The sequence below is a fragment of the Bos grunniens genome, chromosome 19 (assembly GCF_055505025.1).
Source record: "Bos grunniens cultivar Pamir isolate PY7600 chromosome 19, Bosgru_T2T1.0, whole genome shotgun sequence".
Taxonomy (NCBI): Eukaryota; Metazoa; Chordata; class Mammalia; order Artiodactyla; family Bovidae; genus Bos; species Bos grunniens.
The window spans coordinates 7,202,420-7,227,707 of record NC_141183.1 but is presented as its reverse complement, the minus strand read 5'-3'; the positions used below and the strand labels follow the sequence as shown (position 1 = coordinate 7,227,707).

Below are 25,288 nucleotides of genomic sequence, written 5' to 3'. Positions count from 1 at the left end.
GCAGCAGGAAAACCCAAATGTCCGCCAACAGATGAATGGATGGGACTTCCCTGATGGTCCAGTGATCAAGAATCCATGTTCTAATTCAGGGGACATGGGTTTGATCCCTGGTTGGGGAACTAAGATCCCATATACCACAGGGCAAGTAAGCCCACATACCACGACTAGAGAAGCCTGCGTACTGCAATGAAGAACCAGCACAACCAAAAACAACAGCAGAAAATCAAATCCTCCCAAAAATGTTAGATTATACAAGGAAAAAACAAAAACAGATGAATGGATAAAGAAGGTATCTCACACACACGGGAATACTATTCAGCCTTAACAAGCAGGAAATTCTGCAACGTGCAACAGCACCAATTAACATTGAGGGCACTATGCTTAGTGAAATAAGCCAGTCACAGAAGGATAATCCCACTTGTACGAGGAATCTAAAGTAGTCAAATTCATAGAATCAAAGAATGGAATGGCGGTCACCAGGGGCTGGGGGAGGGGGAAACGGGGAGTTATTGATCAATGGGCAGAGTCTCAGGTCACCAACATGAAGAAGTCCTAGAGCTCTGCTGTACAACGTTGTCCAGTAACGTGTTACGCACATGAAAGTTTAAGAGGGTAGCTCTCATGCTAAGTGTTCTTCCCACAATAAAATTTTAAAAATTAAAAAATAGAAAGATCACTGACTGTAATAGATGGTTCTGGAACCTCATGGGAGAGGGAAAGTGGGTAATAGCCGTGTGAAGAGAAACAAAAATAGTCTTTGCAAACCTCCACCAGGATTCTGGTGCCCGAGGAGCCCTGCTCTGGCCCACCCTCCTCCTCTGCTGGGATGCACGGGGAACAGACACGCAGAGGCGGGAATGAGGGTCTTGCCAGAGCCCCTAGAATCTCAGCCCTCTCGTGAACAGTCACCCAGTTTCAGCTCTGGTGAGGACCAGACCAGCAAAAATACTGCCCTCCTGCACGCCATCCGCACCCCTCACCCTAAGAGTTAAAAATGAGAAGACAAATGAATATTTTATTTTATTTTATGTTTTATTTTTGGCCGCGCCCTGGGGCACACAGGATCTTAGTTAAGCAATGAGGGATTCTTTACATACATATATTATGTATTTATTGGTTGTGCTGGGTCTCCATGGCTGCATGCGGGCTTTCTCTAATTGTGGGAGCAGGGGCTACTTTTCACTGTAGTGAATGGGCTTCTCATTGCGGTGGCTTCTCTTATTTCAGAGCACGGGTTCTGGGTGCAGAGTCTCCAATAGTTTTAGCTTGCGGGCTCTAGAGAGAGTGGTTGTACTGTACAGGCTTACCTGTTCCACGGCATGTGGAATCCTCCCGGACCAGGGATCAAACCTGTGACCTCTGCATTCGCAGGCAGAGTCTTTATCCACTGAACTGCCAGGGAAGTCCCCAAATGCTTATTTTATAAGTTACTGTTTTCCCTCCCAACCTTTTCTCCCTTTCCTGGCCTGAGGAGCTGGTCTGAACAGAAGAAAAAGGTGGTTGAACATCCTTCTCCTTCCACCCTCTGCTGCTCTGAGACTCCCGAGGCAGGAGAAAGCGGGCGAAAAGCTCTGAAGCCTGTCTCAATCAGCTCTGGCTGCTATAACAAAATGCCAGAGACCAGGGAGTCCAAGATCATGGTGCCAACAGATTCGGTTCTTTGTGGAGACTCCCACAAGGGGAGAGAGAAAGTGAGACAGACACAGACAGAGAGCACTCTGGAAATCAAGGCGCTAATTCACCGTGAGAACCCCACCCTCATGACCTCATCTACAGCTGATTCCAGCCCAAAGGCCCCACCTCCTAATACCCTCGCCTTGGGGATTAGGGCTTAAGCATATGATTTGGGGGAACGCCAACGTTCAGCCTGGGCTTCCCTGATAACTCGGTAAAGACTCCGTCTGCAATGCAGGAGACCCCGGTTGATTCCTGGGTCCAGAAGATCCACTGGAGAAGCGATAGGCTACCTACTCCGGTATTCTGGCCTGGAGAATTCCAGGGACTGTATAGCCCATGGGGTCGCAAAGAGTCGGACACAACTGAACGACTTTCTCTCAACCTGCAATCCGGGACAAAGTTTGTAGTCGTAGCTTCCGACCCTACTTGTATAACTTTGGGCAACTTACCCAACGCCTCTGAGCTTGTTTCCTCACGAGTATGACTGCATGGCACACAGTGTCTGCTCCTAAGGTTTTGGGGAGAAGTGACTCATATATGAAATGCCATGCACAATGCCAGTAGTCCCACTCAGTACATGTTTCTCTTCATCTGTCCATCGGTGGCAGAGAGGCTGTCTGTAAGCCGTTTTCCCCTCTTCCTTCTATACAAGAGGAATGCTCGATTTTTAGCCCATACCTGGTTATGCAGAGTATTTGTCCCCGCCACTCTAGCATTTAGGTGTGGCCATGTGACTAAGTTATGACCAATACGGTCCAAATAAAAGTCCCCAGCAGCTCCAGGCATACTCCCCAGGACCCCTTTTTCCTTCCATCCATCCCCCATCCTTTTGCTGGAATCCCACCCGCTGGCCTGGGTCAGACAGTGAGGACCACACCCTAGAAGGGGGGCATGGTAAACTGGGAAGAGTCCATGCCCCTGGGAAGTTGGTGGGGATAGCTGCCAGACCAGACCTGGGCAGGACTTTGATGAATTTAAAGCACAATTATCATGGAGCCCTGTCACTTTCCCAGCCTCTGAATATTATCCTGTACCCTGTTGTTCAGGACTGTCTACCAAGTGGCCAGTCTCCACGCTTCCTGACACCTCTTTTTCTCCAGAATTTAAGGTACCTCAGAAGCAGGTGTCTCTCCCTCCAAAGTGAGCCAAAGAAAGGCATCCAAAGATGCCCCCACAGTCTTTCTGTTTGACTCTCCCACCCGTATAATCCTCCTCCACGCCCACATTGCCCGTCTATAAATACCTTCCAGGCCTGGAGGCAGACGTGGAAAGGGGAAGTCGGAGCCCGGCCGAGTCTCGTTTCTTCCCTTGCTGCTCTCACAGAATCTATTGAGCATTTTGAACATGGACCCATGCTAGGTGCTGGAGACAGAGACAGAATAAGAAAGTTATCAAACACCAACCTCCGCTCCAGACCTGCGGGGAATACTGAACAGTGATCTGTCCTAGGACAGGGGAGGGGACGAGGAGATGAGAGGGACCGCAGACTTAGACGGGTTAAGAAGGGCTTCAGAGAGACACTGGGGGAAAGAATGGAAGACCGCATACGCACAAGCACGTGGCATCAGAGAAGCAGACAACAGCAAGTCGTGACAAGGGTGTGCAGACACTCTTCTGGTCTCTACTGTGGCTTCCATCCTACCACCTCACCTTTTTCCACCCCTAGCACCCGATGACCTAATTCTACACTCAGAGGTCTGGAGGACTAGAACAGGATGTAACACAGCCAAAGGCACAGGCGTTTTTGAGAATCCATGCTGTGGTGCATTTGCAGAGTTCTTTCCTTTTTGTCACGGAATAGTCCGTTGTGTAGATACACTGGGCTTCCCAGGTGGCGCTAGTGGTAATAACCCGCCTGCCCGTGCAGGAGACAGGAGAGATTCCGGTTGGATCCCTGGGTCAGGAAGATGCCTTGGAGGAGGAAATGGCAACCCACTCCAGTATTCTTGCCTGGAGAATCCCCTGGACAGAGGAGCCTGGCGGGCTACCGTCCATGGGGTTGCAAAGAGTCGGACGTGAGTGAAGCGACTCCGCACATGCACAGATATGCTGCACCGTACGGTGCTCTATTGATGGATGTCTAAACTATTTACAGTTTTGGGTGCGATGGACATTTTTATGCAAACTATATGGTAACCATGTTTTCATTTTTTCTTGAATAAACACCCAGAGGTAAAACTGCTGGGTCATAGGTATAAGGCATTTGGTTTAATAAGAAACTTCCGGGCCTTTCTCCACGTGTTTGTAGCATTTTACACTCCTACTGGCTTGGAAAAAACCCTGATGCTGGGAGGGATTGGGCAATGCCTGAGAATTACACAGTTGCTCCACAGTTCTGCTAGCATTTGGAGTTGTCAGCCTTTTTAATTTTAGCCATTCTGGTGGGTGGGTGGTGGTATCTTTTCATGGTTTTACTTGGCACTTGCTTTGACTAATGATATTGAGCGCTTTTTCGATTGCTTATTACCTATTTGTATCTTTCTTTGTGAAATGTCTGTTGAAATCTAATTTGTTCATGGGGTTGTTCATCTTTTTATTGTCAACTTTACCTTCAGATTTGAGATTCCCAGGTGTAGTCACCTCCTCAGTCTGCTGGGATGAGACGCTGTAGAGGAAGAAGATGTGGTCTGAGGTCAGCGTAGGGCCCGCCAGCCCTGCCTTCATGATGGAGCTGCATACACTGCCTCCTGTGTATCTGGCGGTGAGTGAAGACTGGCTCTGCACAGACAGGAAGTACCTTCTCAATGAAGCTCAGAAGTGGGTGACAGGTGAGGGGCTGTCAGACACAAAGGTGGGTGATCTGGTTACAGAGAACCAGATGCTGAAAACCAGGCAGCTGGAAGCCTGGAAAACCCTCCAGCAAACTTGGACACCTTTCTCTTCAGACTGACATTGATACTTCCTATAGCTTCTTGCTGGGCTTCCCCAATGGCTCAGCAGTAAAGAATCTTCCTGCAATGTAGGAGACGCAGGCTTGATCCCTGGGTCGGGAAGATCCCCAGGAGGAGGAAATGGCAACCCACTCCAGTATTCTTGCCTGGAAAATCCATGGACAGAGGAGCCTGATGGGCGACAGTCCATAGCGTCACAAAGAGTCAGACACGACTGAGCACTCACACGTAGCTTCTTGCCCTTTGGCTCTACTGAGAAGAGCAAAAGAAGAAAGTTGAAATGCATAAGAAATCAACTCTTGAAAGTTACTGGACAGTGACTCCTCTTTTTTTTTTTTTCCTCTTGGTTCGTTTACTGGTGTTTTAATCATTTGCTGAGTGAATCTGAAAGGATGAAAAAGGGAACCGGATTAGTCGTCTCTATCTTTGGCCCCTGCAGCCTGTGAGAACATCTTCCAGAATCTTCCAACAGTTGATTTTCTCAAACTTACAGCTTGAAAAATAAGTACATAAGTAAACAGATAATGGAAACTCATGTCCACACAAAAACCTACCCACACTTAATTATAGCAGCTTTATTGATAATTGCTAAAACATGGGAGCAGCCAAGATATCCTTCAACAGATGAATGGATAAACAAGCTATGTGATACATCCAGACATCCAGTGAACTGTTATTCAGCTCTAACAGGAAAAGAGCTGTCAAGATATGGGAGAACCTTGGATATGTATCACTAAGTGAAAAAGTCAGCTCCAAGAAGGAAGAAATTCTGACTTGTTCATTGCTATATCCTCCGCTCTGCCCATGTAGACCCTGAAAAAATATGTAATGGGGGAAAATAAATGATGGGTGAGAGTCCCTTCATCTCATTCTGAGTCATCAGAAAGGAGGAAGAAACAAGGGCTACTTAGGATAATCAACTGAGAAGTAGATCCCGAAGTCAGTCTCTTTCCAAATGAGGGCCACTGATCAATATGCTCAGACCACGCGGCAGATCTGCTTGATTAGGACAAATGTCCTGAAGTGAAGGTTGCTCAGTCATGTCCGACTCTTTTCAACCCCATATATGGTCCATGGAATTCTCCAGGCCAGAATACTGGAGTGGGGAGCCTTTCCCTCCTCCAGGGGATCTTTCCAACCCAGGGCTCGAACCCTGGTCTCCCACATTGCAGGCGGATTCTTTACCAGCTGAGCCACCAGGGAAGCCCAAAATGTCCTGAAGGATAGGGTAATCTGCATTTTTATTAAGCATCCCAGATGATGCTTGTGTCAGCTGAAGTTAAGAACACTTGAGAGGCTTATTAAAAATGCAGATGATTTTAGACCTGTGGAGAGACAGCACAGGCAAGGGTTGGAACACCCTGTCGTTCAAGCCCTTCATCTTTTTTTTTTTTCCTTAAATAAGAGATGAATCTTTTTAAAAATTATTTCTTTATTTATGGCCTCGCTGGGTCTCCATTGCTGTCGGGGCTTTCTCTCGTTGCGGTGAGTGGGGGCTACTCTTCCGTTGCGGTGCGCAGGCCTCTCATTGCGGTGGCGTCTCCTGCTGCAGAGCGTGGGCTCTGGAGCCGGCAGGTTTCAGCAGTTGCGGATCCCGGGCTTAAGCACAGGCTCAGTAGCTGTGGGCACAGGCTTGGTTGCCCCGCAGCACGTGGAATCTTCCTGGCCCAAGGATTGAATCCATGTCCCCTGGCATGGGTGGGCAGACTCTTAACCCCTGTACCACCAGGGAAGTTCCCAACCTCTTAATCTTCATTGACAAAGATCTAGAGAGCTGATAAATACCAGCTCTATTTGGTCAAGGTCAAGGAGGTGTTTACTCCCTCCGCCAAGGCAGGGGAAGTCCAAAGGAACTTTTAATAGTCTACTTTGGGTAAATGATGATGAAGTCACAGAAGGATTCACTTCCCCAAGTTGACGGGAACCATTATTTTCCGGTTTCTCTTTTCACATGATTTGATTTACTTAGTATATTTAAACTTAAAATGAAATGACCAGATTTCCAATATGCAAAAACTAGAACCAGGGTGTAAGCCCGAGAAAACTGGAACCTGCCATTAATCTCACCTCAGCTTGGTCACCAATTTGCCATCTGACCTTGGGGGACCTTGGGTGAATCACCTAGTCCCTCTGGCCCCTGGCCCCTGGCTCTGAGTCTTTTTAGTTCTGATGCTCTGTGGTTCCCTCAATCTAACTCACTCTACAATTAGCCTGTGGCCAAAAGTCCTGCTGGCTTATCTGTTGAATGACCATTGGGAAACTTATTCTAAAATGTGGGCTTGGGACTTCCCTGGTGGTTAAGTGGTTAAGAATTTACTTGCCAGTGCAGGGGACATGGGTTCCGTCCCTGGTCTAGGAGGATCCCACATGCCTGTGCATCCTGACTACTGAAAACCATGCTCTAGAGCCTGGAAGCCAGAAGAGAAACCCACACGCTGCAACTAGAAACTAGAGAGCAGCCTCCTGCTCGCTGCAACCAGAGAAAGCCCGCACACAGCAATGAAGAAAGACCCAGCACAGCCAAAGATAAATAAATGAAAAAAAAAATTTTTTTTTAACGTGGGCTTGTTCTAATCCAGAAGAACAAAGTAGAACTGAAGATCTCAATAGCCAACAACCTTATCTGGAGAAAAGTTAATGGCCAGTCCACAAAACTGCTGGAAAATGAAGATGTAACACAGGCGGGGCTTTCATGGGGGAAATAAAGCAATCTCTAAGCAAGGAGACAGAGGAAGTGACTGATGACAAAGGTGACCCTGAGGACACAGTGGGGGACATTTTCAAGAACAGGAAGTCACATTTCTGTACCAGGCTCTGCCTACTGTGGGCCACCTTAATATTTTATTCCCATGAGGACGATGCTTGTAGCATTTACGCTGAGGAAAAAAGCAGAAGTAAAAATTTTGTGTCCCTATGATCAACTCATTTTCAGCAAAGGTGCAAAAGGCAATTCAGTGGGGGGGAAAAAATAGACTTTTCAACAAAAACCAGTGTTCCAGGTATTGGAATAATATCCAAATGAAGGAGGTGTGCATGCGTGCTGAGTTACTCAGTCATGTCCGACTCTTTGCGACTCCATGGAGCCTGCCAAGCTCCTCTGTCCAGGGGATTTCCCAGGCAAGAATCCTGCAGTGTGTTGCCATGCCCTTCTCCAGGGGATCTTTCCGACCCAGGGATCAAACCCAGGTCTCTTGCGTTTCCTGCATTGGCAGGGAGATTCTTTACCACTAGTGCCACCTGGGAAGCCCATATGTCACACCTTACACCAAAATTAACCCCGAATGCGTCAGAGACCTAGATGTAAAACCTAGAACTAGGGACTTCCCTGGTGGTCCAGTGGCTAGGACTCCGAGATCTCAATGCAGGGGGCCCAGAGTTCGATCCCTGGTTGGGGAGCTGGATCCCGCATGCCACAACTAAAGATCCCACGTGCTGCAACTAGGACCTGGCACAGCTAAATAAACAAACAAAAACAAAAAACTAGAACTGTAAAATTTCTATTGGAAAACACAGGAGAAAAATTCAAATCCTTAGGACAGGCAAGGAGTTCTCAGGTATGATTCCAAGAACATGACCCGGACTTTCCTGGTGCTTCCAGTGCAGGGGGCAGGGGTTCCATCCCTGGAGGAGAAGATCCCGCATGCCACGTGGTGCAGGAAAAAAAAAAATTCATAAAAGGAAACAACTCAATAAATTGGACTTCATTAAAATTAAGAAATTCTGCGGACTCCCCTGCTGATCCAATAGTTAGCACACGCTGCTTTGACAGGGCAAATGGAACTAAGATCCTACATGCCTTGGGGTGTGGCCAAAAGATTAAAAAAAAAATGATAAGACACCACTCTGTGTTTCGGGAAATGGTTAAATTTCTCAAAAATGACCTTACCAAGGATGTGGAGGAACTAGGACGGTCATACTGCCCGGGGAAAGTAAAATACACAACCACTTTGGGAAACAGTTTGGCCGTATCTTCAAAGGTTAAATTCACATTGACCTTATGCTCTAGACATTTCACTCCTAGTCTGTACCCAAGAGAAATTAACACAGCTGTCCATACAGAGATATATACGAATATGCACAGTTAAACCACACTCCTTCAGGTGGGACTCCAACCCAGTCACACCTCAGATGGGGACTTGAATCCACAATCCTTGACCGAGGAGGAGACTCGAATCCACTGTCTTTTAATTGAAACTGCACACCTGGTCCGAGGACTTCCTGAAGTTAGAGTTCTTCTGTCTCAGTGCAGAACGAATCCGATGAGAGCTAAGAGGTGAAGTGGCAGGCAATGAGGGAGTGTATTAGCATAGAGTGCTTGTGACAGCTACAAGCAGGCAGGCAAGGGAGCACAGCCCCCAGAATACACTCAGATACGTTTGTATAATCAGAGAAACTGTAGGGAGGAGAAAAGACCAACTTCTTCCTCATTTTTGGGTAGATGTCAAGACCTCCATCATTAGTTCCTCCTTTAACCCTATATGGTCTAATAAGGACTGCCATGGCACTATTGAAATCATATGCCTATTAGCCAAAGGTTGGTCCATAGGGCTGCAAAGAGTGGGCTATGACTTAGCAACTGAGCACACACACAACAACATGTACTAAAATATCACCTCAGGTGTTGGTATAATGTCCTCTTTCACCTAGTTTTCTTTCCCCTTTCACCTCCATTCCTGTCTTGGCTACCTGCAGAAGTGCTACTCTTCAAGGACTACTAACTCCCTGACTTCATGTAACAAGATGTACACCTGATGCCTATTGCCTTACGTGTTTGTGGGTTTTTTAAATTTATTTATGTGGCTGTACCAGGTCTTAGTTGCTGCACTTGGATCTGCGATTTTCCTTGAGGCATGCCAGATCTTTAGTTACCACATGCAAACTCTTAGCTGTGGCATGCAGGATCTAGATCCCTGAGCAGGGGTCAAGCCCAGGCCCCCTGCACCGGGAGCGTGGCGTCCCAGCCACTGGAACGCGAGGGAAGTCCCGATTGTGTTGTGTTTTAACTATCATGACTTTGTGGTTGAGTGTGTCTGGGGCTTCAATGTGCCCAGTCTTCCTTCAGGGCAGAGTAGATTGTTGCTGGGTTTGTTGTTGTTCAGTCGCTAAGTCATGTCTGACTCTTTGCGACCCCATGGACTGCAGCACGCCAGGCTCCCCTGTCTTTCACTATTTCCCAGAGTCTGCTCATATTCATGTCCATTGAGTCAGTGATGCCATCCAACCATCTCATCCTCTGCTGCCCCTTTCTCTTGTCCTCAATCTTTCCCAGCATGAGGATCTTTTCCAATGAGTCAGCTCTTCGCATCAGGTGACCAAAGTATTGGAGCTTCAGCATCAGTCGTTCCAATGAACATTCAGGGTTGATTTCCTTCAGGATTGACTGGTTTGATCTCCTTGCAGTCCAAGGGAATCTCAGAAGTCTTTAGCACCACAATTCGAAAGCATTAATTCTTTGGCGCTCAGCCTTCTTTATGGTCCAACTCTCACATCCATACATGACTACTGGAAAAACCATTGCTTTGACTATACGGACCTTTGTTGGCAAAGTTATATCTCTGCTTTTTAATATGATGTCTAACTTTGTCATGACTTTTCTTCCAAGGAGCAAACATCTTCTAATATCATGGCTGCACTCACCATCTGCAGTGATTTTGGAGCTCAGGTAAATAAAACATGTCACTGCTTCTACTTTTTCCCTTTCTATTTGCTATGAAGTGATGGGATCGGATGCCATGATCTTAGTTTTCTGAATGTTGAGTTGTAAGCCAACTTTTTCACTTTCTTTTTTCACCCTTATTCAGAGACTAGTTCCTCTTCAATTTCTGCCATTGGAGTGGTACCATTTGCATATCTGAGGTTGTTGATATTTCTCCGGGCAATCTTGATTCAGTTTGCAATTCACTGAGCCCCGCATTTTGCATGATATACTCTGCATATAAGTTAAATAAGCAATGTGACAATATACAACCTTGACATACTCCCTTCCCAATTTTCAACAATCCATTGTTCCATTTCTGGTTCTAACTGTTGCTTCTTCACCTGCATACAGATTTCTCAGGAGGTAGGTAAAGTCATCTGGTATTCCCACTTCTTTAAGAATTTTCCAGTTTGTTGTGATCCACACAAAGACTTTAGCATAGTCAATGAAGCAGAAATAGATATTCTGGAGTTCCCTTGCTTTCTCTATGATCCAACAAATGTTGGCAGTTTGATCCCTGATTCTTCTGCCTTTTCTAAACCCAGCTTGTGGTTCTCAGTTTACCTACTGCTGAAGCCTAGCTTAAAGGATTTTGAGCATAACTTTGCTAGCAAGTGAAATGAGGGCAACTGTACAGCAGTTTGAGCATTCTTTGGCATTGCTCTTCTTTGGGATTGGAATGAAAACTGACCTTTTCCAGTCCTGTAGCCACTGCTGTGTTTTCCAAATTTGCTGGCATATTGAGTGCAGCACTTTAACAGCATCATCTTTTAGGATCTGAAGTAGCTCAGCTGGAATTTCATCACCTCCACTAGCTTTGTTCGTAGTGATGCTTCCTAAGGCCCACTTGACTTCACACTCCAGGATGTCTGGCTCTAGGTGAGTGACCACATCATCATGGTTATCTGGGTCATTAAGATCTTTTTTGTATAATTCTTCACATATTCTTGCCACCTCTTCTTAATCTCTTCTGCTTTGGTTAGGTTGTTACCAGTTCTGTCCTTTATTGTGCCCATCTTTGCATGAAATGTTCCCTTGATATCTCGAATTTTCTTGAAGACATCTCTAACCTTTACTATTCTATTGTTTTCCTCCATTTCTTTGCATTGTTCATTTAAGAAGGCTTTCTTATTGCTCCTTGCTATTCTCTGGAACTCTGCACTCAGTTAAGTATATCTTTCCTTTTCTTCCTTGCCTTTCACTTCTCTTCTTTTCTCAACTATTTGTAAAGCCTCCTCAGACAACCTCTTTGCCTACTTGCATTTCTTTTTTGCTAGGTTACTCGATTCTTTTCCTGAGTAGTTATTAGCTTACAACAGTCTCCCCAATTCCCTTAAAATTCCCTTTCTGTCTTTTATCCCCTAGCAGGATTTTGAAACTATTTCATTCTCCTACTCTGTCCCTATCAATAGGGCTTCATTTGTAAGAGCCAAAAACTGGAAGCAACCCAAGTGTCCATCTTGGTGAATGGATTAAAAAAAAATTATTGTATACCCACACAATAGAATATGACTCAGCAATAAAAGGGGGTCAATTAATAACACACACAGCTTCCCTACTGATACAGTGATTAAGACTCCACCTTACAATGCAGGGGACACTGGTTCCATCCCTGGTCCCAGAAAATCCCACGTACTGCAGGGCAACTAAGCCCGTGAAAACAACTACTGAGCTCACGTGTAGCAACTACTGGAGCCCCCACACTTCAGAGCTGGTGCTTCCAAGAGAAGCCACTCCAACGAGAAGCCCGAGCTACAGCTAGAGAGTGGCCATCGCTTGCCGCAGCTAGCGAAAGCCCTCGTGTAGCAACAACGACCCAAAATAATATTAAAAAATAATACACACTAATGGATGAATCTCTAGATAATTATACTGAGGGAAAGGAGCCAGACAAAAAGAACGTCATGTCATGTATAATTCCATTTATATGGAACTCTATAAAATGGCAAACTAACAGAAAGCAGATCAGAGATTGCTTGGGAACTGACAAAAGAGGGCAAGGGGGAGGGATCGTAAAGAGGCATGAGGAATCGTTGAAGGCAATGGATGTATGTTCACTCTCTCATGGTAATGTACACTGCAGGTCAAAACATAAAATTGTTCACTTTGGAAACGTGTCAACTGTATGTCTGTTACACCTCAATAAAGCTGTGCAGAAAATTGTGAGGAGCCTAGAACGCTTTGTCATGCCAGAAAACAAGGAAACTAGTCGGTGTGTCAAAAAGATTCAGGTTCCAACTTAAATAGGCACCCACTGGCCAACGATGGGAAAATATGAGTATCAATTAGGATAATAATTACTGTGGATGGAAATCACAGTGGATTGAAAAAGGACAAACAGTAATACAGTGTTCAGACTGATAGACACAAATCTATGTGTTCATAATGATAGATACAAAATACGTATTCATAATGACAATAATAAACTCATTGATTAATAACCTTTGGAAGGTATTAGGGAATCAATTAATTTTTAGACTCAGTAACAGCACCACTTAGGTGCAGATATAGAGGAAAAGGAGACTGACCAGGAATTGGTTAATTGTTGAAGTTGAGTACTGACTCTATGATGGTTCATCGGGCTGTTCTCTCTACTTTTGTATATGTATGAATTTATTTGCTTGCTCGCTTGCCTCCCCAGGTGCCAGATCTTAGTTCACGCATGCCCCCTGCATTGGAAGCGTGTGGAGTCTTAACCACTGGGCTGCCAGGGAAATTCCCCACAACAGTTTTACATTGTGCAATAAAAATGTTTTTTAACTGTGCATCAAAATTATTGCGCTAATGTGAAAAACACCGTTTGAAAATAGGGAAGAAAGACTGTCCTGCAAAATGCTGATGCTACTTGGGTGAGAGTGGTAGGGTGAGTCATTTCCTCCTTCATTTCTACATTGTCTGTATTATGGCTATATATTTTTATATTATTTTCATAATGAGCTGAGCGACTAACCCTTTCACTCATAATAAACCCTAGGGGGAAAACAAAATCTCCGTGTTCTTGCCGTCCTCGTCCCGGTCTTAAAAACTCATCTGTTCTTTCCCCCAGGCTTTTGCTAAACTTCCCGCCATCTTTTCCAAGTTTACAGTATCCGGGAACTGGAAATAAGATACTTTTGACGAATGCGGGTCAAGTCCAGCGCGCCCTAAACTTCCGCCCGCCAGCAGTCTGACCCTAGGCACACGCCGGACTCGGCACGGCGACCTCTTCAGGCGCAGCCGGGCTTCTGGACCCGCCTTCCTCGAACGCGAGGGAGACGTTTGCGCACGCGCGCGCCGAGGGCCTACATCTCCCATAGGCTCTGCGCCTCGCAAGGGCCGGCCTTGGTCGCAGAGGACTACACTACCCAGCAACTCCTTGCAATAGGCGTTTATCGGGGGGTTAGGGGGGGCGCCAGTACAACCATTGGTTTAGCGTCTGTCGGAAGCTGTGCTGTGATTGGCCTGGAAACCCGTCAGTTACCGCCAAGCTCAGTTAAGTTTTACTGTTAGACTGCGCGAGGGGGGAGAGACGAGCGACAGGAGCCGCGCCCTCTCAGCCCGGTGAGTGACCTCTGCCTCCGCCCTCTCGCTGTCCGCTTGGAGACTTGCACCCTCATTCCCTGGGGGCGACCACACGCGCAGGTACTCACGCGGGGGCGGGGGCCGTGCCCACACGTGAGGCGTCTGACCTGAGAAGCATCTTCAGGGACGCAGGAAGCTTAACCCTGGACACACCCGGGGCACCTGTCTGTACAGTCGGGTGCACGCCTCGCGGGCGTTTTCTTGGAGCCGGGGTACAAACACAAGCCCTGGAGCACATGTGGACACCGGTGTCCATACGCGGGGACATCTGTAGAGACCCTCGGCTGAGCACGTGGGCTCAGGGGCACACGCGCTTACCGCGGGGCTCCTGCATATCTGAACCCCAGGGGCTCCCGCAGTGAAAACGGCGTGGCGAAAGCAGACACACACCCACCCCACACACACACCTGCCTTTGTTCACTCCAAGGCACCCCTCCCACCATCTGATACTTTATTATATCATGCTTATAATCATGTTTCATGTTTATTTTGTCTCTAGATAAATATCAAGGCTTTTTGGTACAAGAAGGAAATTCTGAGCAAGCAGAAAAAGTAAGGCCACTAATGAATTGTATTCAGCAAGCCCTTTCACGTGTGTAAGACTTTAACCTTTTTGATAGAGCTTATCATATATAGTCAGGGCAATGGCACCCCACTCCAGTACTCCTGCCTGGAAAATTCCATGGGCTGAGGAGCCTGGTAGGCTGCAGTCCATGGGATCGCTAAGAGTCGGACAGGACTGAACGACTTCACTTTCACTTTCCACTTTCATGCATTGGAGAAGGAAATGGCAACCCACTCCAGTGTTCTTGCCTGGAGAATCCCAGGGACGGGGGAGCCTGGGGGGCTGCCTTCTGTGGGGTCGCACAGAGTCAGACACGACTGAAGAGACTTAGCAGCATCATATATAGTATCTTGCATGATCCTCCCAGGAATCTCGTTAGGCGGGGCCACTGTCATTCCCATTTTCCAGAAGAAAAACTGAGCCTAGGTTAAATAAACCTGCCCACGGTACGTGAGCGAATCAGAAATTTGAACTCAGGCTTCTTGATCTGAGGTTTAAGATTATGACCAGCTATGCAGAGCTACTTATTTATAGAAATGCACCTTCCCTCCCTGACAGCAGGGAACTGACAGTGTTCTGTGTGACCCGAGCAGTCTCTGGGTGACCTGTGGAGAGACTGTGTCTCTCATTCACCTGCTTCACATTTAAACTGCTCCTCACAGGTGCCCTGGGAGTCGCAGCTTGAGTTAGCATCAAAGAGTACTTGATGGGAAAACCGAGGTCTCCTTTGAGGGTCTGGGGAAAAGTTACCAAGGGGCAGGCACATTTCTGGCAGGGGGTGGGAGGTTTCATACCATTAGTATTTTGGGTTTTTTTTTTTTTTTTCCATGCTGCAAGGCTTGCAGGATCTTAGTTCCCAATCAGCGATCAGACCTGGGCCCCAGCTGTGAAAGTGCCGAGTCCTAACCACTGGACTGCTGGGGAAGTCCCGCATTAGACCTTGAATAAGATATTATTTTACAATACCTTGCCAGTCGAGCCCCATGGATGTGCCTTGTTAATTTTAAGGATGGATTGGAGTGCTATTTTGGTAGTTTCAGAAAAGTGAGGACTTGGGAAGATGAAAGGAGAAAAAGAAACAATAGCAGGGTGGAGGGGGTCACTGTGCACCCTGACTCTCCTGTTCCTAAAAGTATTCAAAAGTGAAAGCGAGTCGCTCAGAGTGGGGAGCCTTTCCCTTCTCCAGGGGATCTTCCCAACCCAGGGATGAAACCCAGGTCTCCCACATTGCAGGCGGATTCTTTACCAGCCTTGCCACAAGGTATTCAAGAACTAGGTTAATTCTGAAGTCTCTCTCTCTTTTTTAAATAATTGTTTATTTTATATACTTAATTTTTGGCTGTGCTGGGTCTTTATTGCTGCACGTGGGCTTTATCTGCTTGCAGTGAGCAGTGCCAGGTGTGGGCTGCTCACTGCAGTGGCTTCTCTTGTGGAGAGCGGGCTCTAGGGCGAGGGGCTTCAGCCATTGCGGCCCATGGGCTCAGGAGTTGCAGCTCCCAGGCTCTAGAGCACAGACTCGGAAGTTGTGGTGCGCCAGCCTAGCTGTTCCTCGGCATGTGGGATCCTCCCGGATCAGGGATCGAACCCATGTCTCGTGCACTGGCAGGCAGATTCTTTACCAGTGAGCCACCAGGGAGGCCCTGAAGTCTCTTTGGAAATCCTTTTATATTTTGTTTTAACTGGGGCTTGGGAGGCTGGGGGTGGGGCATAATGAATTCAGTCCATATAGAAGAAGGGAGACCTGGCCTCCCTCTTCCCTTGCCAGCTCTCCCCCAGAGGTAACCTCACCAGCCTGTCGGGGTGTGTGTCCTTGCAGACTTTCCCCCATTCTTTATACGTTGGTACAGTGAAAGTCACTCAGTCGTGTCGGACTCTTTGTGACCCCATGGGCTATACAGTCCATGGAATTCTCCAGGCCAGAATACTGGAGTGGGTAGCCATTCCCTCCTCCAGGAGATCTTCCCAACCCAGGGATCGAACTCAGATCTTCTGCATCGCAGGCGGATTCTTTACCAATTGAGTGCATGTATATCTTGCTGTTTCTCTTTTGCAAAAGAGTGGCTCGAATTCTAGTGGGGAGGAGAGGCAAGAAACAGATGGATAGAATCAATGTTCAGTATGTAAATGCTCTAAAGAAGAATAAAGCAGGATAAGGAGAGGATGTGGGCTCTGCTTTGGGGGGTTGTTTCAGGAGGGCTGCTCTGGCGAGTGTGAGCAGGGACCCTAAGCACTTGCTCTAGTGTTTATTCTTTCTCTCTCCCGTTTAGCTTGAAGCTGATGGACGTTGCATGGGCCAGAGGCAGGGATGGTGGGCTATGACCCCAAAGCAGACGACAGGGATATCTCCAATGTTGAAGTGGCCGTGGCTGGGTCTGTGTCCGGACTTGTCACTCGGGTGCTGATCAGCCCCTTGGACGTCATCAAAATCCGCTTCCAGGTACCCTTTCCTGTGTTATCCGTGTAATGGGCTGGAGGACCAATTCACTCTCTTTTGCCAAAGCAGCTCCTGGGGCTTGGAGTTTTGTGAAGGAGAAGCGCTTTATTGCCATCTCTGAAATTCCTCCTGCCCACCCCCGCCCACCCCCATCATCCTGACCATTTCCATTTTGATACCTAGCTTCAGATTGAGCGCCTGTCTCGCAGTGACCCCAATGCAAAATACCACGGAATCCTGCAGGCCGGGAGACAGATTTTGCAAGAGGAGGGCCCAACAGCGTTCTGGAAAGGGCACATCCCAGCCCAGCTTCTCTCCATAGGCTATGGAGCTGTCCAAGTAGGTGGCAGGGGAAGCGGCCAGGCCTCTGGAGTCACGTTGCACAATGGGGGAACCGGGGGTGGTAGGGTGGGCACCCGAGCCGCCCGGGGTAAGGCAACAGGAGGTAGTCACACACTTCCCACTTGCCTTGGTGGGGAAGCTACCTGGCAAATGGAAGACATAGACCAGAAGCATCCCCTTCCCCACGTCTCCCAAGCCTGGGGACTTGGCACCCACAGAACATGAGGCATTGCGTCCAGAAGACTGTCTTGATGCCAGGCCCAGAGGGGCTTGGCAGATGGCAGTACAAACACTTTTCATTTTTTAAAGTAGCATTTTCACGTCTGTGCTTCCTGTGAACTTCCCGGCAGCGCCGTGAGGAAGGTGCAGCAGGCATTTCATGGCTCACAGAGAAGCTGAGCGAGCTGCCTGAGGCCACACAGCCCATAGGTGGCGAGGCTAGGCTCCGGGTCCAGGCTTCTCGTCTGTTCGCATTGTTCAGCTGAGTGCCGGTTTACCCTCAGCGTGTAGTCTGTAGTTGTACAGAGGTGGTGATGAGATAGCCAGCCCTGCACCATGCTAACTGGGGGCCTGGGAAAGCGCGTCACTTCCGCTGTCTCACAACAGTCCTTTGGTAGGCTCTGTTGTCACCCCCATTTTACAGAAGCCAAGAGAGCGTAAGTAATTAGCCCAGCCAAAGTCGCTAGGTGGAAAGTGGCCGAGCCAGGACTCCCAGCCCGGCGGCCAGCAGCAGAGCTGCCCTGCCTGTTCTTCCTGTGACATCACAGGGGTCGCTCAGGTCACATGCTCTGCAGCTCTCGCCCTGAGCCAGCGCACGGATGCTGCATGCTGGTGGGTTCATGCAGCGACATGTGCTCTCAGCACCCCGAGCTTCTGCGAGTTGGATAGAGAAGCATCTGAGCCCAAGGGGGGCTTCCACCATGGAATATGTAATGTATGGAATTCTCCCAATGGAATTTCAGCTCCAGGGTCACGGCTCGCTGCACTGAAAGGGTGCCCAGCCTAGAATCAGACAATGGCCATCTTTTCTCAGTTGTCAGGAAACTAAGTGATGAATAGAATTTTCTTTCCTTTCTTTTTCTTTCTTTTTTTGGTCTCACTCTGTGGCTTGCAGGATCCTAGGTCCCCAACCAGGGATTGAACCCAGGGCCATGGCAGCTAGAGCACTGAGTCCTAACCACTGGACCTCCGGGGAATTCCTGAGTAGAATTTTCTTTTTTTTTTTGCTCCCTTATGTGCTTGTTTATTTTAACTTGCATCCAAGATGATAGAATGATGCCAGGAGCTGAATATAGAATTCATTGTTCAGCCACTTAAAAAATACCCTCCAATTCTTAGCTGCTGAAGGATGTCAGAGATAAGTCTAAAATCGTGAACTCTTGTCCGTTACTTTAGACAACTCACAGTCTAGTTTCTGAGTAGAGTTTTCTGATATAAAAACTCCCTCGCATATTTCTTTAGCCCTTGGGTGTTTGGCTCTGCTCAGAGTGAAAGGGCACAGGTTCCATGTTTATTGAATTCTGTCCCTGCTCAAGGAGAGCGTCTCCTGGTCACGGGTGGAGGGGAAGCGTCCGGGGCTGTTTGTCCATGACACTGCCACGCACCCTTGCAGTTTTTGTCGTTTGAAGTGCTGACTGAGCTGGTGCACAGGGCCAGCGTGCGCGATGCCCGCGACTTCTCCGTGCATTTCTTGTGCGGCGGCCTGTCCGCCTGCGTGGCCACCCTCGCTGTGCATCCCGTGGACGTGCTGCGCACCCGCTTTGCAGCTCAGGGTGAGCCCAGGGTGAGTGGCCAGGTCAGAAAAGGGGTGCCTGAGCGATGGGGGGGTGTGCCAGGGTGGGGGCCCTTTTCCTTAGAGGGAACAAAGCTGGGGGAGAGGAGCGGGGGTCTTCAGGCCCTTCAGCCTGTCCCCGAAACTGTGGCTGCTCTCAGCACCAGACAAGGTGCTCACAGCCTCCTGAGGGGACGCAGAACCTGGCGGGGAAAGAGAACAAATACCAAATGGCCTTCCTCTGAGGCCCAGCCCTTTCGTGCAAGTTCCGAAGGCGAAAGCCTTCAGTATAGCTGCCAGCATCTGGGAGCAAGTGTGAAGAGGGCCTCCCTGCCTGGGGCAGACTTTTCCATCAGTCCCCCTTGGTCAGTGCGGTGCCTTGTGGTCCCCACAGGCAGGCAGAGTCAGCCCCACTGGACCCCTGCAAAGAATATATAGAATATATGTCGAACAGAAGTATACTTAAAAAAAAACCGTCCGTGATCTCCATGCATGAAGATTGCATTTTGACAGTTTAAGAAGGGTTAAGTATATGCATGGGTTGCCCTGGTTGCTCAGTGGTACAAAATCCGCCTGCCAGTGCAGGAGGCTCGGGTTCAATCCTTGGGTTAGGAAGATCCCCTGGAGAAGGAAATGGCTGCCCACTTCTGTATTCTTGCCTGGAAAATCCCATAAACAGAGGAGCCTGGCGGGCTAGAGTCCATGGGGCCACAAAAGAGTCAGGTGGGACTGAGCTTGCAGGCACGCACGCTGTGAATCATCCAAGGTGGATTTCATACCTTTCGCAGTCCCGCACGTTTCTGTGCACTCCTTGGGAAGCCCATGGTGTAAATAGCCGGAAGGGGAGCCGCTGGGCAATCCCACCCTGGGAGTTTTGGCCCAGCATTTTCTTTGTCGTCGTGGCGGGAGAAGTAACACCCCTGGTAGCTGGTTTCTAGGCTCGGGGAAATATACCTGGCGGGCTGGGTTTTCGGGCTGAAATAACCTCGTTCATCACACGTGTGGTGTCCAGGTCTATAAAACCCTGCGAGACGCCGTGGTGACCATGTACAGGACCGAAGGCCCCTTGGTCTTCTACAAAGGCCTGAACCCCACCTTGATCGCCATCTTCCCCTACGCGGGGTTCCAGTTCTCCATCTACAGCTCCTTGAAGCACGCCTACGAGTGGGCCTTGCCGGCCGAAGGCAAGAAAAACGGTGAGACCACCCTCCCGGGAAAGGGGATCTGGGTCTCACTCCCCCACCACCCCACTCCCCAGCCATAGCATCTCTTTCTGAGTCACGTAGGAAGGAAGGCTTTCCTCCAGCAGCTAGGAACACCGCAGACCTCTGAACCCCCCGCTCTAGTGCCGCCAGCAAAACAAATCCGTTCACTCACAGATTACTTTGTTTCTCTCGGCTCTCGCCACTGTTATCTCTGGCCACCGGTCATGGTTTTCATTTTTGTCCAAGGTCCAACTTGCAGACAGCCTGGTTTTGTTTAGTGTTTGGTTTGGTTTTCATTTGGGGAAGCCAGGGAGGGGCACAGGCATCCTGTTCCCTCCCGAGCATGACCCAGGTCACGTGGCAGAGCCTGCAGGCCCCGAATGCCTCCCGCTGGGGCGACGCGTGTTCCGGGCTCACGCCCCTTCTGCCACCAGCCTGTCCAGCCTGCAGTCCACCGCCCGCCATCCTTGATGAAAGGGACCGCGTCTGGTTCTCTCTCTCCTGGGTTAAATTCTGAGATCGAAGATGCCTGTAGGGTTTTGTTTTAAGGCCCCGAATTAGAAGGTATAACCTTGACGTTTACCTTAGATTGCATTTCTCTCCTTTCTCCCCACTCCATCCCACATCTCTGGTCCAGGGAACTTCAAAAACCTGCTTTGTGGCAGCGGAGCTGGCGTCATCAGCAAGACTCTCACGTACCCGCTGGACCTCTTTAAGAAACGGCTGCAGGTTGGAGGGTTTGAGCAGGCCCGAGCCTCCTTTGGCCAGGTGAGCCGTACCCCCGCAGACAGCTCTGATCCTGGCCGCCCACCGGGCATGTGAAGGAGCAAGGGTCAGTTCCCCCAGCCCTCTCACCCCCAGCCTGGCCCTGGTGTCCATGGAAATGTAATCAGTGCTCGCCTTGGGGAGCACATGCACTAAAATTGGACGGATCCAGAGAAGATCAGCATGGCCCCTGAGCAAGGGTGACACACAAATTCATGCAGTGCTCTGGATTTAAAAAAAAAAAATTCGATCTAAGAGAGAATTGGAAAATTTGAGGATTATAACCCAGGAGGAGCATCTCAGAAAGCTCTGAGAACTGTCCTGCCTGCTGGATGTTGAGACACAGTTTAGGTTAAGTTTTTTTTGAGACAGAGGGCTGTGCATCAAATATTATTGACAGTTTACATAATCCGGATCTAAGCACCATCGTAGCGGGTCATGTGACCCCTTACGAGATCAAGAAGGAACGTTGTCTTTAAGGAGTTGCCTTGTCAATGCTGGGAGAATGTTGCTGTCTATGGTTGGGCAGGTATTCCCGCCGATGGGAAAGGTCTGGTCAACACAAAATACAGATAACGTGATGCACAGTGCAGGGAGAGGGTGGCCAAAGAGCGGAGAAGGATTTTTATGTTTAGATTTGTCTTGTCTAATTTAACCTCGCACCGGGGACCCCTGAGCACATGGAAGCCACGGGCAAAGCCCTGCGTGTGTCGGGCACCATGCAGAGACGTGAGGGAAGGCGCACTCAGCCTCTGTCTTACAAGCGTGCGGTTCGTTTGGGGACCAAGAGTTTACTCACATAAGAAAGGTCCCCAAGATATAAAGAACACAGAGAAGCAGGTTCATACTGGTGTATGGGGTTCTTTGCTTTATGCTGTAGATGTCCCAGGATAGGGGTGAATTAAATCTGACCAACTAAATTATATTTTAAATGCACTAGAAGGGTTTGCCATCAGAGAAGCCCCGTTGTGGGTAATTCTGTAATGTTAATAGTCATTCCTTAATCTGCTTCGATTTTCACATACTGGGTTTTCATCTGCTCCTTGTGGCGCGCTGATTTTGTGAAAGGCCAGGGTGGTAGGCAGTGGGGCGGTGCGGGGTGGAAGGCAGGGCTGGGTGACTTCTGGGCTTTTCCCTCTGGAACCTGGGACCCTGGGATGTCACAGCAAGAAGATGTCACAGCACAACGTGACTGACAGACGGCAGAGGAGCGAGAGGGCATGGAATGGGAGTCAGGAAGGGAAGAGTGCACGCCTTACTCAGGGAGAAAGAAGTGGGTTTACAAATTATGGTACAGTTTCTTTGTAGAAATCTTCAGAGATGTTAGACAAAAAGGAAGATAAAATCCCAGGTAAATCCAACACCACCCACCCCGAGAGGATCACACAGAACCTTTAGCTGTAGTAGTTCTCTCTCTTCTTTCCTCTCTTTCTCTGTCTCCCTTCCTTTCCCCCCTCTCTTTCTCTTATTGAAGTATACTCAATTTGCAATACTAAGTTAGTTTCAGGTGTATAGTGTAGTGATTCAACATTTTTATAGTTTATATTCCACTTAATTATAAAATAATGGCGACATTTCCCTGTGCTGCACAGTATATCCTTGTTGCTTATTTATTTATTTCTTGGCTCTGCGTGGAATCTGTTTCCCAACCAGGGATCAAACCCGCACCGCTTGCAGTGGAAGCATGGTCTTAACCACTGCACCTCCAGGGAGGTCCCACGTAATTTATTTTATAGGGGTTTGTTTGTACCTCTTAATCCCCTGCCCCTCGCCTGCTCCTCCCCGCGTCCCTCTAGTTACCAGTAGTTTATATTTTTAGATTCCACACATTGGTGATAACACACACCATTTCCCTTTCTCTGACTTATTTCACTAAGCATAACATAACACCCCCTGGGTCCATCCACGCTGCTGTTTTGTTTCTTTGCAGAAGAAAACGTGGACATTTTAACAAAAATGGGGTTGTACACAAGGTTTTATAACCTCCTCTTTCCACTTACCAACTTGGTTTGAAGAGATGGTTTGAATTTGGACAGGGAGAGCTGGTGAGAGACCAGGACACAGGAGGGAGGCCCTGCTCCCAACGGAGATGTAGTGTGAGTGGGCGTGGCTGGAGGGGGGCCGTGTGAGTGGACCAGTGGGCGATAAAGGCAGATCAGGGAGGGATGCTGAGGCCGAATGGTGGAAGGCCCTGAACACCAGGCCACGTGGCTTGGACTGGATTCTTCATCATCATCGTCGGGAGTTCCTGGAGCTTTGGGGGTTGAGCAAGGCTTGAGCCGAGCTGTGTCTTAGGGACACAGCAGCTGTCTGTGGTCAAGTGGAGGTGGCCAGCCTGGTGACACCTGTCAGGCTCAGAGCTCACAAGGACCAGATTCAGATCTACTGCCCAAGGTGGGCAGGGAGTGATGGGGCACACGGTCAGAGCACCTCTGGGAAGAGGGTCCAGAGCTCTCACTGGGTCCTTAAGAGCCTCAGTCCGTGGGAACTTCCCCGGCAAAAAGGAGCTCTGTCCAGTGCTGATTTCCACGCCCCTCCTCTGTGAAGCCTGAATTAGCCCAGCTGGAAGAGAAAGAATGAGGTTCACTTCTTCCGTCTTCTTGGCATTCATTCCTTCTTCCAGCAGCTATCTGCTGGGAGCTTGAATGTGCCAGGCCCTGTGTTGACAGAAGAACAGAGCTCACATCCACGTGTCCACCCCCTGCTCTCTCCTCAACCAGGGTACCCTTCCTCTCCCCAGGTGCGGAGCTACAAGGGCCTCCTGGACTGCGCCGGGCAGGTGCTGCGAGAGGAGGGTGCACAGGGCTGCTTCAAAGGCCTGTCCCCCAGCCTGCTGAAGGCCGCCCTCTCCACTGGCTTGGTATTCTTCTGGTACGAGCTCTTCTGTAACTTCTTCCATCACATGAGGAAGGCAGACAGCTAGCCTCGAGGGCAGGAAGGGTGGCCTGTGGTCTTCCCCTCCTGGAAGTAGGCTCGATCAACGGTCTCCTGTTGCACAGAGAGGCGCTGCCTGGTCCTTCCCTCCAGGACAGCTGTCTCGGGCACGAAGAGCCATTGGGATTCCACTGGAAGGGCACCGGGAGGCCCATCAGGAGGAGCTGGACGTTCGTCCTCTGTCTGGCAGACACTGGGGGCAGCAGCTGCCCACCTGCTGAGCCCAGCTGCCCAGAGAGCCCTCCTGACTCTGAGCGGGGCCGCAGGGTGAGCGTGAGGCTGGGACTGGGCCCCGTACAGGGTCCCCACGCTTACTCCCACCACCTATTTAATAGACGTTAAAGCTGAAAGCAGTCTTTCCCCTCCACCTTCCCTACCAAATCACATCCCTCCTCCCAAAGCTGGAGGAAGGGAGCCCTGCCTTCCCTGCATTCTACTTTGCTCTGCAGTTGTGTCCCTCAGGCAGCTCTGTTTCTAGTTCTAGGGGAAGAATCCTAGAAGTAGCTGAATTGGTCTCTTTATGTAAAAACTCCACCATACTCAGATCTCCATGTCTATAAAGGCACCGCTCAGGCTGTTCTCTCCCTGGGTGGGACTGGTCCCAGCCCGTGGGCCTCTAGGGAAAGCTGATCCCAGCGGCGCCACTGGCAGTGGGGGTGTGCTGACGGGGCGGGGGTGTGGGTAAAGGCAGCAGCCCTCTGCCTCAGTCTCCCAGGATCACTCTCTTGCTGGAGGCTGGGTTAGCCCTCCTGAGTGGGTGGGAGCTTAGGCTGGGCCAGTGGGCATCAGCTGCCTGCTTGTGAGCTCCTGGGTCCAGCATGGCCTGCAGGAAGGGGTTGAGCAGGCCGCCTGCTGTGGGGACCCCCGGTGCCCAGGCAGTTGCCAGGCACAGGAACCCACAGTCTAGACACAGCCAGTGGTACGAAAGGAGAAGAGAGTCACAGAAAAACCACCCCTGGGAAGCATGGCCCTAGAGGTTGGCTGTGCAGGGGGAGCCCCGCGCAGGACTGCTCCCCTGACCTCACCTCGGCTCTAGCTCCAGCCTTTGCACTGACAGCCGAGGAAGGTGGCAGCGAGGAGCAGCTGTGGGTGAGCGTCATGGCTCTCCCGGGGTCCTGGGCCTGTTCTCACCATTACCGTGTCCTTTCTGGTCTGGTACCTGGAATCCTGGAACCTCCATGCCCTTGGTTGCTGATTATGAAGGTCCACGTGTGGCTAGACGGTGTCTGGCAGTCAAGGCTTGCGGCTGCCCAAGGGGGCCGCTGTCCGAATGTATTTTTTGATATCCATGGAAGTAAACTTTATTCTCTTCAGCTCTCTGCTCATTGGTTTTCTTTCTCAGCAGCTGAGGTTCTCTTCCTTGATCCATTTTCTGGTGACCACTTTGGCAGCTCTGTGAGCAGGAAAAGCGAGCCCTGGATACAGAAATCACCATCAACACATCT

The 25,288-nt window shown here is 49.3% G+C and overlaps 1 protein-coding gene, 1 long non-coding RNA gene and 1 other non-coding gene across 16 annotated transcripts; 2 read left to right on the top strand and 1 right to left on the bottom strand.

The window, feature by feature from the left end:
- Positions 1-1,013: 1,013 nt before the first annotated feature.
- Positions 1,014-4,540, bottom strand: LOC147351069 (uncharacterized). Its single transcript, XR_015147168.1, has 4 exons — positions 4,227-4,540; positions 2,921-3,039; positions 2,127-2,185; positions 1,014-1,275 (listed from the first exon to the last, which is right to left on the bottom strand). It is a non-coding gene; the product is annotated as an uncharacterized LOC147351069 (long non-coding RNA).
- Positions 4,541-13,747: 9,207 nt separating this feature from the next.
- SLC25A19 (solute carrier family 25 member 19) lies at positions 13,748-25,156 on the top strand. 14 transcript variants are annotated; one of them, XM_086356106.1, is made up of 8 exons: positions 13,748-13,806; positions 14,327-14,379; positions 16,660-16,829; positions 17,010-17,165; positions 18,819-18,940; positions 19,952-20,135; positions 20,782-20,912; positions 23,650-25,156. In XM_086356106.1, the coding sequence occupies exons 5-8, from the start codon at positions 18,833-18,835 to the stop codon at positions 23,830-23,832; spliced, it is 606 nt and encodes a 201-aa protein (XP_086212232.1). In that variant the 5' UTR covers positions 13,748-13,806; positions 14,327-14,379; positions 16,660-16,829; positions 17,010-17,165; positions 18,819-18,832; the 3' UTR covers positions 23,833-25,156. The 14 variants fall into 14 exon arrangements, with proteins under 14 accessions (XP_086212232.1, XP_086212227.1, XP_086212224.1 ...); XM_086356101.1 differs by having other exon boundaries at positions 18,819-18,951; XM_086356098.1 differs by having other exon boundaries at positions 18,797-18,951.
- Positions 21,037-21,144, top strand: LOC147351068 (U6 spliceosomal RNA). Its single transcript, XR_015148530.1, has one exon. It is a non-coding gene; the product is annotated as a U6 spliceosomal RNA (small nuclear RNA).
- Positions 25,157-25,288: the final 132 nt, after the last annotated feature.

What these genes read in the sequence shown, in the direction of transcription:
- SLC25A19 (XM_086356094.1), top strand. Translation starts at nt 16,698, where the DNA reads ATGGTGGGCTATGACCCCAAAGCAGACGACAGGGATATCTCCAATGTT. An exon ending in TCATCAAAATCCGCTTCCAG is followed by an intron (nt 16,830 to 17,009) that starts GTACCCTTTCCT and finishes TTTGATACCTAG; the next exon opens with CTTCAGATTGAGCGCCTGTC. An exon ending in GGCCGAAGGCAAGAAAAACG is followed by an intron (nt 20,136 to 20,781) that starts GTGAGACCACCC and finishes TCTCTGGTCCAG; the next exon opens with GGAACTTCAAAAACCTGCTT.